General features: G+C 35.1%; 1 protein-coding gene across 2 annotated transcripts in view; it reads left to right on the top strand.

Annotated features, from left to right (window-relative positions):
- LOC149803166 (katanin-interacting protein-like) overlaps positions 1 to 17,955 on the top strand; it is a 225,754-nt gene that overhangs the window by 132,102 nt on the left and 75,697 nt on the right. Inside the window, exons 17-20 of one of the 2 annotated variants that reach the window (XM_089952787.1) lie at positions 10,687 to 10,807; positions 11,814 to 12,125; positions 13,776 to 13,834; positions 15,758 to 15,905. In XM_089952787.1, coding sequence (XP_089808913.1) covers positions 10,687 to 10,807; positions 11,814 to 12,125; positions 13,776 to 13,834; positions 15,758 to 15,905 — 640 coding nt within the window. Of the gene's footprint in view, positions 1 to 10,683; positions 10,808 to 11,813; positions 12,126 to 13,775; positions 13,835 to 15,757; positions 15,906 to 17,955 lie in introns of both variants that reach the window. The other variant, XM_089952785.1, reaches the window with a different exon arrangement.

The raw sequence follows: 17,955 nt of genomic DNA, 5'->3' as shown, positions 1-17,955 counted from the left end.
AAGATTATTATTATAACAGGGGATATCATGGGCCTTTCTATGCTTATGACCAAAGGTCAAGTAATTCTGTCAGGAATTGTCTTCAATACTATAATGAAAATGATTACATGCAGAGAAATTTATCACCAAAAAAAACCCAAAGTAATTCAAAAATTGATCATATACAGTCAGAACTCAAAAGTAATATCAAAATGGGTCAGATACAGTCTTCACCTCAAAGTAATATGAAAAGTGACCTTGTGCAGACTGAACGTTTACATTTTGGCACGAAAATTAGGAAGAAATGGAGTTTAAAAATGCCCAGGACACCCATCCATTTTTTCACTGCTCCTCAAACAGGTGACAGTATTGTTAAATATGGACCTCACATTGACAGAACTATTGAGTCTCCTATTGATTCCCACATTCAAGCAGATCACATGACAAATATTGCAAAATACTCCAAGCTGGATGGTGATATACCTAGACTGAGCAAGAATTTTTCCTCCAAATATGGTGCTTTAGGATTACATAATTCAGTTGTGACATCTTCAGAAATAGGTGTATTCCAAGATGCAGGGGAGTCGTCCAACAAGAATTCTCCAAGGAGAGAAAGAAAGAAATGGATTCAGCCAGATCATTGGCCAAATCATGCTTATGGTAATGTTTGATTGTAGTTCTTAAAGAGATACTAGCACATTGAAACCTGCCTTAAGGACACCTGAGAGACCATAATATTTTGCCTTTCAGAGACATGTGTACCATCTTTACTCACTTATATGTCAGGTCCAACTGCTAAAAACACAGACCTTGATCTGCCGTTGCATAATGCACTGGCAGATCAGGTTTTTTGTTGTTTCTTCTACTGGTTAGTTCTAACATACTGCATGGACCCTTATCTGCTGATGCATTCAGTGATGACAGATCTGGGTCTGTGAATTTTGCAGTTGGAACTGACTTATAAGCAAGTGTAGATGGTATTTTATAAAGAAGTGTAATTTATAAAGAAATTAAGACAAGTGATTCATAAATGGCATCCTTTATGGGAAGGTGTCCTTGATATGAAATGTCCATTAGGGCACATTTCACTGCATGCAGTAATTTCATGTGCAAAGGTCAAGCTTGGGCATTGACAGTGCTCACTTCATACTACTGTAGACTTTGGTTTGATCCTCATTTCCTGTACTGAAGTGACTTTTCCTAATGTTATTAATTTCCTTTGAGACTAATTTTTTCTCCATCTCATGGGCACCTCGTCATGCAAAGGGGGCTACTAGGTATAAATAGTAGTATCAGTTTTATATTAATGGCAGTGTTGCCTTTGCAAAGATCTGTTACTAAACGGATTACGTAATGGAGTATTCGATAATCACATGTAAAAGTGATGATATCATTGGTATTGGAAAGGGAAAGGTCCAATATATTTGCTTGTAACTTACATCATGTTCAGATGGCAGTGTTTAGTGATACTGTAAAATCTGGGCTATCTGAAAAATGTGAATAAGAAAAAAATCGGGGAAAATAAGTACACATGGGTCTTATAATATTTTGATCAATTATCTTACTTTCTTACTTTCCTTACCTCATTCTGGCTGTCTCAGTTATGGTGTCCACGTGCTTAGAACCTCTTTTAAAGGGATTAAACCCTTGTTTTCTACTGTGCCTGAGAGAGTTGTTTTCTACTGTGCCTGAGTGAGTTGTTTTAAAATCAAACAACAACAGAGACATGACTAAAAACTACTTAACTCAAAGCAACTTGATTTCTCTCAGACTTTGATAGCATATCATACAAAACCATTTGACACACACACACACACGCACACACACACGTGCACACACACACACATAGTCTATATAAGCTATATAAAAAACCTGTTATCATATACCCCCAAAACTGCTAAGGCTATAAATACAGTGTGACCCTGCTGTAACACAGTAGTTGGGAGCCATAGAACCCGATTGTGTTATAGACTGAACTGTGTTATAAGCAACCAGGTCAGTTAGCTGAAGAAAATGATGCACGTACCTCAAAAAATTTGCAAAGGGGGGTGGGTGGTGGTGGTAATAAATTAATAAATGTGGCTGGTAAACACGTGCTTCATTTTCACAGTTACCATCTTAAATCGATGCATATTAAATGGGAAATACACCTGTAGTGAAAACAGAGAAGGCATATATAATATTTTACTTTATTTAGAGACATATTGGTACATATATGTGTATACTGTTTATATATATATATATATATATATATATATATATATATATATATATATATATATATATATATATATATATATATATGTCTAATGTATAGCATGAATAGCAAATCTCATCATATACATTGAATCCACAATGCAAGTAATTCCGTCAAAAATATGCACATAGAGATTTAAAAAATTAATTTTGTCACAGGTCATATAGGTCTGAATTCAGCAGAAAAACATAGCACAATCATGTAACAAAATGATGAAGCACATTTACTTTTCAGTACGTCCCAAATCGGTAAAAGTTAGTTTGCTTTTAAGCTGCCATTGGTAGCATTCGTAAGCATAAACTTTTTCCTTGCAAAAAGGAAACTTTCACATTGGAAAATGAAAACATCCTTCAGATTCTATTGCCTTTATGTTTGTTTGGTATTGACTTCCTTTGAAGAAAAGTTTTTTGTTTTTATTGAAGATTGTAGTTGGCTTTCTTTGATGAAGGGTGCATGCGTTATTGAAGTCACTGGCTGCTGAGGGAAATCTTTGGAGAACTAAACAAATGCCCATTTCTTATTGTGGCAGCAACATCAAAAATAATTGTATTGCATAATTGAGACTGATTTTTTTTCCATTTGCTTAGTACGTTTTCATAACAATCAGTGCTTCAGAGGTAACCTGTTTTCCTTGAAATTTCAGCAAACTATTTTATCTGGTTACATTTTTTTAAAAGGAATTGGCTATCATTTGGTCGATTGTAGTTACTGTTCCTCCCTGCCTATTGAATAGACCAACAAGTAAGACCATGCATCAGAAATTTAACAAAGGGTCAACGGATGATAGAGACACAGGTGTTCTGGTCTGATGACAAGGATTAGCACAGAAAATGTGAGTGTTCTGAAGAATTTAATTCTGAGTGAAAAGAAGAGGAATTTTACTTAGCATCCACTTACAAATGTCATTCTATATAACTATATTAATTACTAGCAAGCAGCCGAAAATCTGACAAAAGAAAGATTACAAGATAATGCCTTGTCCGATTGATCTCTGCTACCAGAAATATCAACAACAAAAAAGCAGATATCTCAAAACATAAGTACTCGTGCTTGATGTTAAAATAAGCAGATTATGATATAACAATGCACTGTTATGATAGTTTGTCAATATGGACAAAAAAAAATTGTTTATGTAACAATAGATAACTTTCAGTGCATTTTATATCAAGTTTGTGGCTTCCTTTCATGCCTCCTGTGAATTTCTCCACTCAAAAAACAGTGGTTGTATATACAGGTTTAAACAGCCAACAATGTCTCCAATAAAAGAATTGCCAGATGGTATATTTTGCTGCCAATAAGGGAGAAAAAAATCGCAGTTTATGAATAAACCTTTGATACATTATTTTTCGTACTTTTAAGAAGACAAAACATTTTTTTCATCATGAGAAAAATACATATAAAATTTCAGAAGCCATGCCACAATCACCTTGTATTATTCATAAGTGATCTCTTCCCCAAAATGATACAAAAACTTTTTTTTTTTTTTTCATACTTTAAAGATTTTTTCTTCATGTATGAGAAAAATACATGTATATAAAATTTTTGGGAGCCACACCCTGACCATGTTATATCCGAATTCATGTTATAACAGAGGATGCTATAGCAGGCTTATACTGTACTGGTCGCTTGTAAACTTTGAATCCTTGCTGTTATGCCCTAACACACCATCAACCTTATCAAAGCCTTTATGGTTTGAAAATATGTTGCACTGTGGGGTATGGAGATGGTATGAAGAATGCAGAAACATAAAGTAGGGAGATACCTCTTCAAAGCTAAATTTTGAATATTTTGAGAATCACAAGGGACAGATTAAGACAAGGACAGGAGAGGATGTAAGGAACAAATTCACTGAAAAGTCGAGAATAGCTTTAACAATTTTTCAGTTATGTCACTACAATGTCTGCAGTATGGCAGTTTATTGTGATGTCTAGCACTGGGGCATCATGTTCTATCCAGTTACATTATCCTGACACCAGGCTGACCAGTCCTAACACTAACCTTTTAATGCTGAGTGCCAAGCAAGGCAACTGCTAGTAATATAAGTCTTTGGTAAGACTTGGCTGGGATTCAAATATACAACCTCCCATTTCCAAGACGAATGCTCTAACCATTTAGACCACCAGAGCAGGTGGTTTGTATGAGTGAAGAAACATTAAGAAAAATTTCCAGAATTTACATAATTTTCAGAATAATAAAGGCGGAAGACATTGACTATTGACATCCTTTGTTATCAGTTAGCCCCAGCTGATGCTTACAATATATTTTTAGTTGTTGTTGTTGTGGTGTTTAACGCCATTTTTCAGCACATGATAGGCTATACATGGCGGCCAGTATTAATGGTGGAGGAAGAACCCAGAAAAACCCCAGAAAGAACCACCGACCCACGAGAAGCTGCTGGCAAGTTTTCTCACATACCCACATTGACCGAATCCGAGACTCGAACCCACGCAGACAGAGGTGAGATGGCAGTGATCCGTAACAGAGAGCGCTTTAGACCACTCGGCCACTCGGGGCCCCTTATATTTTTAGTACTATATGGGATACTTATAGGCAAATCCTGGCGTTGTGTTTCACCTGTGACATTATTGTTTGCTTGCCATTGAAGGTGGGAGTGGATATAGTGTTTTGCCAGTTTGTTCATTTGTTACCCTATAAGTATTTTATTTCTGCTTCACTATCTCAGACCCTGCTTCACTGAAACTTAGTAAAATTGGCTATGTAATGCAACTTAGGAAGCACAAGTCAGCCATACCAAAAATAGGTCACATTGACCTAATTTGTATGCTTAAGTAACTTTGGCATTTTTAGTTGCATCCACAATAATTTGGATCCTTTTTCACCTTCACACATGAAAATTGTTTTGTGGGCACATCTGAATGAAATTAACTCAGCCATACCAAAACTAGGTACATGTATGTTTGACCTAATTTTCACAGTGTCATCACTTAATATTCCAGTTGTTCATTACACCCTAAATATTATGGGCACTATTTCACCAGCATTCAGGAAAATTTGTATGTAGGTACATGTCAATAAAACTAACTTTACCATACCAACAGGGCCCCAAGTGGCTGAGTGGTCTAAAATGCTCACCATTATGGATCACTGCCATCTCACCTCTGTCTGGGTGGGTTCAAGTCTCAGGTTTGGTCAATGTGGGTATGTGAGAAAGCATGCCAGTAGCTTCATGTGGGTCAGTGGTTCTTTCCCGGGTTCTTCCTCCACTATTTATACTGGCTGCCATGACTGGCTTATCTTGTACTGAAAAATGGCATTAAACCCTATAACAAAAACAACCATACCAGAACTAGGTCAGTGTAACCTATTATCAGCATGCATGATGTATGAATTTTCAGCAATTCATTATACCCTCAATATCTTGGATCCTATTTCACCTCACTGATGACAGTTTGTATGTAGATGCATTTTAGCAAGAGTAACTACCCCATACCAAAACTCAATTGGTCTGGTCACATAATTTTTGCTATCTGTTTATTTCATTCACAACATTTTTTACCCTATTTCAGCTTTGCTCACAAAACTTGGTGTGTGGAGGCATCTCTAAGAATGTAACTCAACCATACAAAAATTAGGCTGTTATAACCTAATTTTAATTTTCGTGTCTGTTTGTTATACATGTAGTATATTGGACACTATTTTACTGCCCTTCAGAAAAATTTGTAGATGCATCTCAATGATAGTAGTTCAGCCTTACCCAAAATAGGTCACTCTGGCCTAATTTTCAGGCTTGAGCAACTAGCATTTTCTTCTATACCAATCTGTATATTGTCAACTTTTCAGGGTGTGCTCCTGTTGGCAAGAATTTTCAGGTTAACTAGTAAACACCCTGCAATTAATTTGAATAGCACTTGTGTCAAAATTAAATAGTGGTTTTTGCAATCATTTGACCTTTGACCTAAGTATTTGCCCTTAAAGTGCAGGATTGAGAGTGACATTCACTGCTGTTCTTCATGATACCCTTTGAGGATTAGGTCAAACATAGATACCAGCTTCAACTGAAAATATAGTAGTCACCAAGAATATATTTTTGCGGTCCCTTAGTTAGCTCAGTGTTTATAATATATGCTTGCAGTGTGGACCAGTTGACCGTGATTAGAGTAAAATGAATGTAGAAGAACAGATAAAAATGTGATTTTGACTTTCCATATTTCCCTTAACTATTTAAATTCAAGTCTTTGCTATAACTCAACCATGGTTCGAACCCGTGACCTCATGCATCCGAAGCTAATGCTCAAAACACTAGGCCACTAGAGTGGTATCATTATTTAGTTACATTAGTGTTTGATTGGCCTCTGACCTATTTGTAACCCTGCAGGGACAAGACTCAAGGTGGCATTTCTATTTTGCCATAATCAGGGCACTTTCAATAAAAAATGAGGGCATGCATATGCCTCTATTAGAAAATGCCATCAGAACAGAAATTATGAGGTTTTATCCCATGGTTGGCTAAAAACATTATTGGTATTGACTCAGTTGTCATGCACTGTAACAAGAGATAAATATGTAAATGGCTACCACCAACTACGAGGTGTTCATTGTGGCCAAAAATGTTATCCTGTTATGGACTGGCATCCCTCCCAGAGTAATCATGTTTTAGACACTTTTTCTAAAGGAAACCACTACAAGGGACTCTCTTTTGAACCACTAGAGAGCATGGTAGGACATAAACCATTTCTAACAGTTTCAAACTTTTGGACATTGGTTTAAATGAATACTTGATGAGTTAGGATGGATCAGTTGTAAACATGCTCCTACCTAGACCAGCTCGGGTCAGCTGCCATGATGTGTGTCTGGACATGACATGGCACTTTGCTCTGATTGCCTCTATGTTACACTAGTAATTTGGGTGCTGATTTGCTGTGAGACAACAGTCATTTAATCAGTCATCCTAAGTTTTCCACTAACTACTAATGAGATTGTTCTAGACGTAGGCATAAAAATTGCACTTCTGTTTTAGAATAGAAAATTACCTCTATTGTGCATGAACAAATTGATGTTAACAATGTTATATGATTGGGTCTTGTCATTAGTACTGGTTTATATATGGTCTTGCCCAGCATCTTGTTTGCCTTTCTTGATTAGTGTTAGCTGTCTTTCTTCATGTTGTTAGGCCTCATTGTGCATCTTCATTGCACAAATTATTGTTGGTTCTATAGACTAATGACAATCAATATTTGCTTTGTTTGTGTATTTACTGTGTATTACAAGTGCCATCAAAGTAACAGTGGGACTGAAATATATGGGACTTTTGTATAAAGTATTGCAAGGTGTTGACAGTTCTGTGGATTACCAGGAGAGTCTTATTCCTCAAAGTCAATATTTAGTAATATATGATATCATTAGAAATTTTTGATTGAGTCGTGGAGAATAACGGTGAATATTTCAAGCTTGGATAAGGTCCAATATCAGCAATGTATATGAAAGATAACTGTGAATACCTGTCTTTACAATACAGTACTGCCACTGATTTACCTAGTACAGCATATTTTAGCAAAGGATAAAATTTACTCATTGTCTCAGTTTCCACGTTCCTTCTGATAACTGATCATTTATTCCTGGAGTGCATTTCTGAAAACAACATGAGTGTGCACTTTGAAATTACCTAAGTGTATGACAGACCATATTGTCAATTTCTTTTTGTGTATATTTTTTTTCTTTTCCTTTTTAAAATATTTTCTTTGAAATCCCATCTTTGGTCTAGTTATTTAAAGGGAGAAAATGCAGGGAAAAAAGGACTAAAGTATATGGAGCGGAGAGAAATTGAAATTATGTTGTCTATTTGGAGACTGCTAAGCTTGCATTTACATTTATCGTGGTGTAGTCATCATTTGTGAATGGAGGAGATTATATATCAGCTCTCTACCCAGGCCTAGTATTTGCACATAGCATAGCCTTGATATGGGTATGTATTATTTAAACTAGTGTTATGCATTATGTTGTTTTAATTGTATCCACTGCTGAGGTCAGTTCTCTCAGCCTGTACATATGTGATTTGAGAGTTGCACTGTCTCAGTTTAAGTCCAATTCAATACTGATCTTAAGGTTTGTTAAAACAACCCACTATGTACTGGTTCCCCTTTTCAGAGATATCATAGGGTGACCCATGTAAGAGCAGTGGCTTCAAGTATGGAACAGTTTTTTGTTTTAGTATATTTGCTGTTCCTCTGTTTTGTTTTGTTTTTCTTTAATTGCCAGTATGCCTTTCATTTATTAGACTTTTAATTATTATATAGGTATGAATTAACCTTCTTTATAATGTTCATGCAAGCCAGAAAAGTGACCTACATTTTAACTTAGGTCACCCTATACTGAGGTATGTTTCAGTTAGGTTGTGTCATAAAAACTGGCTTAAAAACAAAATATTAGTGTATTTAATGCAGTAAAACCCTATTAACTTAATCAATGGTTCAGAATAAATAAGAACTAGAATGTATACTGAAATAAATTGACATCAACTGTTGGATAATAGACGTTGCAGTAAACTATTTATCAGTTTGATCGCCAGCTAGGTGTTAATTGGCACATAATCAGGTGGCCAGAGAATATTTTCAGCCCACACAGGTATGGAAAGGAGAAATGTTCCTATATACCACATACAGATTCATCTCTTTATAGTGTGAACATTTATCATCCAGTTGTATTGAAATTTTTACAAAATACTTATAAATCTTAGTTAAGTCACTGAGAAGTTTATTTTTTATTTTAAAAAATGAACAATGCTGGTTTAAAGGAATAGATATGCAAATGAACAAGCAGAGAAAAAACTGCCTGACATAAAATAATTGGGATCCACAACCATATGACAGTTTATGAGGGGCAGTGATATACTGTGAAGGTTTTGTAGGGAGGGACCACTCTACCATTAATAGTATAACTGTTAAGTTATGTAAGGTATAATAAGGAACATGCCTTTATGACCTGCAAAACAGTTGTATTGGGATAGTGACCATATAACCAACACCATTTTATAATGAATTCATACAATATTGATCTACAGGTATTTTTTATTTAATTTGATGCAGTTCACCCAGTGGCATTACACAGTTTTCAAGTACAGCCAGGGTCAAGGATATCCCCTCTCACCAACCAGTATCAAATTAAAACTTCATAATCAATATCCCCTTTCACCACCCAGTATCAAATTAAAACTTCGTAATCAATATCCCCTCTCACCACCCAGCATTAAAATAAAACTTCATAATCAATATCCCCTCACACCACCCAGTATCAAAATAAAACTTCATAGCGATCAACATTTGTACATGTGCAGACGTGTCAGAGGCTGGATAAACCTAATCAGAAAAGTATCAGAATAGCAAAGCCAATCCTCTTGCTATTACCTCCTCACACCAGTCCTCCTCCTCCCCACAACACTAAACTTGCTGTTACCTCCTCAAACCTGTCCTCCTCCTCCCCACAACACTAAAATTTGATTTTCAAGCCATAAAAAACCTAAAGCTATACTAAACAAAATCATAGATGTTTCATATATAAGACAGTGACATTTGCATCTGAGATGTTACTTTAATGAGGAAGGAAGTAGACCATGAACAGACCAATTTCCCACAAAATTACACACTATAAAAACTTTAGTTAATGCATAATAGCATAGCTTGAAGAAGTGGGACAGTCGCTTATGCACATTGTAGGCCAAAACTTTTGATTGCACCCAGCCAACATAAATGCATTGCTGCACTTGAATTTTCCCCTTGTGCATTCAGTTTGGGATCATCCATTTTTGACAACACTATAAATAAAGAGATAAAAACATTAAGATAAATTATGAATATCTCTTTTTTTTAAAATTACCCCAAAGCCCCTCATACAAAATCGTTTATTGCTATCTGTATATAAATTATCTGGAAAAACATTACACAGAATCCAAATATTAGCACCGTCTTTTCTACAGGCAGGGTTCATTGATTTCACATAGGGTTATATTAGAGACTTATTAACATTAATCTAGTTCTTTGCTTTGTCATAATCATTTTGCAGTGTCCTCAGCATTTCAGAATGTAAGTAGGTCACAGTTACCTTCTTTTCATTTATTAGTGATTTAGACGGCTTTAACGCAAGGTCAGTCTGAAAGAGTTAATTTTCCACCAAATTTAAAACAACTTGTCACCATTATGACACTGGGATAATTGATTCATTGATAATTAGGTCAAAACAGCAAGTATAAGGATGGATGTGTGAGCTTACACTTAAAATGTATCAAAATTGGTTTTAAAGAAATTGATATGTCTTATCTCATTTCTTTTCATTTCCTGACCATGACAGAAATAGGACATATAGTGTTACCCTTGTCCATCTGACCATCACACCTTAGTTAAGTTTTTAATTTAGGTCAATTTCAGACATTTTTGTGAGGCATCTTTGTTGCTTGAACATATTTCAGATTATTAGAAGTTTTATATTTCTTTAAGAAGATGTCAGAACATCAGGGAAACCCAAAAGCTCCAGAACTCCTCGCAAGTCGAAAAGGATGGCAGCCCGCCTGGATGGTCTCAGTTCCACAGACACTGAAAGTTCCAGATCTGTCACAGAAAGGTAAGCCGACTCATCCAACTGTCAGTGTGTTATGCCAGCTTTTCCTCATGTCCCTCAGCAGTTCAAGAATGTATTACAATCAGCAAAACCATAATCCCATGGTAAATAAGGGCTGAAGAGCAACAAATTCCATCAGCAAATGAAATTCACAACTCAAAGAATTTACTTTTGATAATTTTCTTTGCAAATTAATCAGAATTTTTCTTGAATGTTTCTCACAATATATTCTTAAAAAGTCCCTGGGTTGACTTAGAATTGAAAGTTTAAATAATTTCTAAAGTTGAACCCTTAAATGATGTTTTTAACTCTGAATTGTTTAGTAGAGTCAGCAATATCAGTGGTTACTACCTTCTCCTGTTTGGTAGGCATTAATTCAAATTTTTCTTTTTAAACTCTAGAAACAGGAAATGTTCTATTTGTTTATTCCCTGTCTTGAGTGCATATTATATGTATATCAGTGACACAGATGTACATATGTTGGGGACTCATGGTGTGGCATTAAAAAAACATAGCTTCTCCCTGTTTCCAGAGTTGAAAATGATTGTTTATGTCTTTCCATCCATCTGGTTAAGATTTATTTATGCCAGTTTTCAGATACTGTTGTGGCAGTTATGTTTCATTCACCAAATATATTCAAGATCCCATAAGAATATTTTGAGTTAATAAAGTATTGACATTAAGCGACTTAGTATTGTAATTAAAACAGTACTAGAATGCATTACAACCACCCACACACAATAATAGCTCATCCCAAAATCTTTTCTTGTTTTCAACAGCCATCCTTCGTATACAGCTGATGTTCAGTTTCCTGAATCTAGTATTTATTTATATTTTATTTCACTTAAGAAGCCAGTTCATCATAGATTGATCCAGCTCTGATTGGATGAATAATGCTAGATAGTAGTCTACAGTAATATTGTTAAAAATTGTATTGCTTTAAATAATCTTGATCTTACGGTCTATATTAAATCTTTCGGTTTGAGTGGCATTTTTATATTTCATTTAGTTCTGACAATCGCCCACCTTTGCCAGTCCTCAAGAAAGTAGATGATAAACCTTTGACCCACAAAAGCTATGAAGGTCAACACAAATCTGAGGACAGATCAGATGTTGGGCATTCACAGGAGAAAAGTTCTAATATCTCCTCCGAGGCAAAAACCAAGAAGTCAGAAAAGAAGACATCCATGTCAGCAACCAAGGTGGAGGAACCAAAAGTATCTGAACAAGTCCAGCTACAGCAGGTCTCCTTGTCTGACTCCATCACCCAGAGCCAAGATGACATACCAATGCTGCAAAAGCTGAAGGACATGAATAAAAAGTAAGTTTTGCAAAGATAAAATATTATGGCTATTTTCTTTAAACTAGTCCATTAGCTACTTTTACAAGGTTTACTTTCTTGTGTATAAAGGCCACCCTGAATTTTTATATCATAAACTGTTTGTGATTTCTTGTGTGTGAATCCCATCCACATCTTTAATCGGTTGTTAGAGACAAGAAGCAAAACACAGTATTCTCCCAAGTTAGCACCATCATATCTGTAAACAGGTAACTGAAATTCATGTGTACTGCCTGTAGATTAGACCCATTTTATTTCTTCCACTGTTCTATCAAGTATGGATAGTTATGCACAATGCTATTTAATAGCTTAACATTTGACATTATACTTGTTGTATTGTTATCATGATGGGGAAGGGAATCTTTGCCACTATGATTCTGACAATTCACCAAGAGAATGCAAATAGATCTTTGCGAGTTTGAAAGTTAAAATAAATTGCCTGTGTTTTGTGTTTTGTCTTGCCTGTCAAGTATAGGCATGACAGATATAAATTTTCCTACTGTGTTATTGTTACTGGAATAGGCATCACCATTTAATTTGTGCATATATCCCAATCCACTTTGACACTGTTGTATGTACAGTTAAAACTGCTCATCACAGGCAAGAGTTGGTCACAGTGAGGCAATATATACATTTTTTGTTGGATATGGTTCAGCTTGTAAATGAAAATGGCACCCAAAATTAGAATCAAGTTCATGCTGATGACCTTGTAAATGGGATTTAGCCTTTTAATTCATATCCCTTACCAATATGGACATTCATTTTATCTTGAATGAATGGGTACAATGAGTATCAAAATTTTATCCTACTAACATTATCTTCAGTAGATATAAAGAGAAAAACTTTAAATAATCATGAAAGTTCAACTTAATAGAGGTGAAATTCATACATGGTTAGTTAAAAATATTTCAAGGGTCCTAATTAAGTGAAGATAATTATTATCATATATGTACAAAATGATGCCTTTTAGCTCAAGAATGAGCATAACAGCTTTTTAACATCCATAACTTCAGTTGAGCACGTGTTGTAAACCACCATTGTCAGCCGCTTACCACTTTCTAATTGCATGGTTGTTATGACAAAGTAATTAACTGATGATAAGATGTGGGGTAGCTAAATAAAAAAATTCTGAAAAGTACAAGGTGAACTTACATGTGTGCATAGTAAATATTTGCCAGTATTTTGTAAAAATGGGAGGTGGGCTTATCATCAATCTAGGACCTTTCATCACATAAATACGCTAATACAATGGTACTTTTTTGTTCTTAACATATAAATTTTATCCCAAGATCACTCAGTTGTAAATTGTAAATGTTAAGTAACACAGATGTATCACAAATAATGCAAATAATTGGCTATACATGCATTCAGTGATGAAATGATGTATGCCTTAGTAAACATAAACATCTTGCAGCCTGTATTTTCCATGTCACATAAAATAATAAAGAAAGAGTTAAATGTTTACTATGAATATATAATAGTCTATAAATGATAGATGAAGCCAACATTGCTGTGGAAAGGAATTTTTTTCTTTATTCATGGTGGGATATATTTCATATGGGTGCTTCATGATATTTAATATGAAAGCTTTTATTTCTTTAAGTTCAGCTTATTTTCTCCTTTCCTTTTCAGAGATCAAAGCTCCTCTCGGAAGAAAGAAATCCCAAAATGGTTGAAACATGATAGCATAGGTAAAGACTAAAAGACCTGAAAATCACAAACATTTTTGTAAATTTGACAAGAAAATCCGTTAGGGGCAGCATTAACATGAGAAAGCCTTATAATAATAGCCTTTTTCATCTTTCCATCTGATCACACTTTGCAACTCTAACACATAATTGAATACCATTTGGTTAGTCCCTTTTCCAGCAGTATTATATCTTCACTTCAGCATATCCATGTGACCAGAATAGCTCAGGAATCCTTCAACATGTGCAGATGCAGTTTTGTGTATACATTATCAGAGACTTTGATGAGTCTTTTGTAGGTTTTGTCTTGTCAGCTACATTTTGGATAGAGTTATGGCCCTTGACAGTTCGTAGCTTCACATGGAATGTTGCTTATAACAGCATAGTTCTGCAACCCTTACACATAAAATATATATATATATATATATATATATATATATATATATATATATATATATATATATATATATATATATATATATATATATATATATGAATAATGCATTTAGTCCTGCACAACATAGTATACTTGTGTTGGATATAATAAAATGCTGTGGCTTACAGAATTGAAATGATAATTCTTTTATATAAAATGTTATTATCAAGGGTTATGTTAACAAAAATGTTTTTCAAAGGTGAATATTTGAAAGAAATTGTTGTCAACAAAATCAATCAATCACCCTGATGTGTAATGTTGTGTAATGTACAAGCACAACCAGTTCTTGTCGACCTAAGCTTTTTCCTAGTGATGCCACAGTCAGTATTAAAATCACCCATACTATAACAAAACAAATTAGTAAGAAATATCATTTTAAATAGTCTGCATAAGCAGAGATGTGAAAATATTTCATTTGATTGGAGTGGATAGTTCCTGTCTTCTCACAGTTGTCTGCATGTTCATTTACCTGGCTACCATGTTTGTAAATATGTACTAAGCTAAGCTGTTAAACACATTACATAGGTGTGGAAATATATCATTTAATTGGAATGAGTAGTTCCTATGTCCCTGACAGCTTTCTGCATGTTTATTTACATGGCTACCAATTTTGTAAATGTTTACACACACACAGAACTAAATCAAGCCATTATATATGTAAACATTGCAGCCATACTGGTCATACCAAACAATGGTTTTGGCTGGATATTTAGATACAGTATATATCTTGATTACTGGTCATTTTTTAGTCATGACACATGACATAGAACTTTTATAAAGCAATACATGACTTCAGCCTATATTCTTCCCCCATCCCATCACCATTGCCAATTATTATGATTTCTGCTGTGGTGGTTCTGTTTGCCTTTTTGTGTGGAAAGAAATAAAATATCTGCAAATGATTTCTTGATTACCATTTTAAGGTGGGTCAATGTGGCCTACATTAAAATATGGCATTCATATGTCATGTTTTAATTTGCATTTTCTCAGGCAGGGACATGTTGGCATCTGATGCTAAAAATTAGAAATTGAAAAGTGAACCATGGTAAATTAGACATATTTAGCTTTGTTGTTGTTGTTGTTGTAGGGTTTAATGCCATTTTTCAGCACATGATAGGCTATACATGGCAGCTAGTATTAATGGTGGAGGACGAACCAGGATAAACCCTGGAAAGAACCACCAACCCACGAGAAGCTACTGGAAGCTTTCTCACATAACCACATTAACCGAATCTGAGACTCAAACCCACACAGACAGAGGTGAGATGGCAGTGGTCCGTAACAGAGAGTGCATTAGACCACTCGGCCACTCAGAGCCCCTTATATGTGTAGTTTATCATTTAATTTATGATAACAGTCACTATTATCCTATGCTATTTGTAGATTTGGGGTACAATTAATTGCTTACAGGTAATTTTGTTTACACCTTAAATATTGACAAGTGATTAAATTTTATCCCTACTGGTCAACATCTTATGTTATCTTTTTAGTACCTTTTGAAAACCCTGCAGAAAGTAAAGACAGTCAGCTTGTGGATACAAAAGGAAATAGCTCTGTGGAGACCACAACAGCCCCACTCAAAAAAGAGGAAGTAGACATGTTGATTGATGAGGACCTCTCTATGTGGCCACAACGAGGGTAATTACCATATTTTTGTTATAAAAAATGTGTCATGGCAGGTCTTTAGGAAAGCGAGATCTCAGTACCAATTTTCCAAAGGTAGTGGTCATGACAGTCTTTGCAGTGGCCCTAGTTTTTCTTGCTAAATTGGCACTATTGTCCCAGCTTTTCTTCATTTTTATGTTGAAATTCAATTATACACTGCATGAACAGCCATACTGAAACAAATTCAGGTATGGCCTCTGGGATCAGGAACATGGTGCTTAAGTTTTTGTATGTGCCTGTGTTGGTCATTTCAGCATACTTTTGAGCCATCTGACTTCCATGAACACAGCAGACCCTTTACTTTGTAAGTAATTAAAACTGAGTACTTAGATTACATTATTGTAATTATGAATAGGAAAAAATATTTAATTGACGACCACTAGAACAAGCAACTTAATATTTTTTAGTTGCATCACATGTCCAAAACATTTTAAAGATATTTTGAAACAACTCCTATAATTGAGAACATATGCTCCAATTTCTTCACATTAAAGTGGTCACATATTCAGACTGTAGTGATCACTAACATTATGGGTTGGTAGCCTCAGCTTTAGAACTGCATGTTTAAGGGGACACTTTAATATTGAATATAAAATACTTTTACATAGATGACTTTCAGTATGTCTGCAGTATCCATTCACTGGCCTTACAGGTCATTTATATGCCAAATAGGCAATTCAAATTTGTTTAAATTATTAGACCCATCAGTAGTTATCTCCCTTGCATATGGTTCAGTGTTATTTTGAACCTATGGAAAACAAATTCAGCCTGACATTTTTTAACGTTTTGGAAGCTAAATAGATAGTACAAGTACAAAGATACACCTGTATTGATAAGGTCTTGATTCTGTTTAATTGATGTGTTTTTTTGTGGGTTTTTTTTCATCTTTGTTTTTGTTGGCCAGGGTCATTAAACTGCATTTGGCTAAAATTACATATATATGTAACTTTTAGTTGCACCAAATGTGATTTACATGGAACCCCCGTATGTATTTATACTTCTGCACAGCTTGTGTCATGTGACCATACCTGTGTCTAAATGACATTGATCAACAAAGCTGTTCTGATTCGTGGGCTTTAATTTTTTGAAAACTCCATCACAGTATAGTTTTAACTATATGTACTGGCTTTGTATGATCACAGTTCACTGCCATGTTATACTGCATGGAATTGCTAATCAGAACCATTAACAGACATGCCAACCCTCCCAGTTTTTGCAGGAGACTCCCGAATTCAACCACACCTCCCGCACTCCCGCATTAAAAAGTTTTTCTCCCGGAAAAATGTTTTGTAAAACAAAATTGAAAAATTCATTTCGTTTAACAAAAATTGTTTTGGAAATTCCCAAGTGTGTAAGGTCAGAAGTGCACAAAAGTTCTTTGAAAAGCACACAGACTTGAATTCATATGTTTGGTGATCTCTTCTACAGTGTCTAAAAGAAAAGGAAATTCGAATGAAGTTGGAAAGTCAAAAAAAAATATAAAACTTTCCAAGCTTCTTATAGTTTGGAATTTCCATGCCTGACTTGTGGAGGACGAACCAGGATACAACCTGGAAAGAACCACCAACCCACGAGAAGCTACAGCATGATGCCCCAGTGCTAAACTGCCACACTGCAGACATCGTAGCGATATGACTGAAAAATTGTTAAAGCTATGTTAAAAAGTCCAAATCACATGCACACACACACAGACAGGGGAGACAAATTACACCCACTTGTTGTTTGCTATTGTGAAAATGGAAATATCAGAATGAAACATCTAACATTATTGGAGTGCACAGAAAAGGGAACAAGGGAAATCATTGTAAAATTGATTGACAACAAATTTGAGGAAAAAGGCATCCCTTGGAGGAATTGCATTGCATTCACCATGGACAATGCCAATGTTATGATAGGAATGAAGAGTGGTGCCTATGGATGTTTGCTGCAAAAGCAGCTAGAGTTATATGCAACTCCACTTGGCTTGTGAACCATTCTCTGATGACATTTATTTTTACAATAGGGTGCATGCATTCATACATTG

The sequence above is a fragment of the Sinohyriopsis cumingii genome, chromosome 3 (genome assembly GCF_028554795.1).
Source record: "Sinohyriopsis cumingii isolate HCF-2022 chromosome 3, ASM2855479v2, whole genome shotgun sequence".
Lineage (NCBI taxonomy): Eukaryota > Metazoa > Mollusca > Bivalvia > Unionida > Unionidae > Sinohyriopsis > Sinohyriopsis cumingii.
The sequence above is the reverse complement of the archived record's forward strand: the minus strand, read 5'-3'. Positions and strand labels throughout refer to the sequence as shown.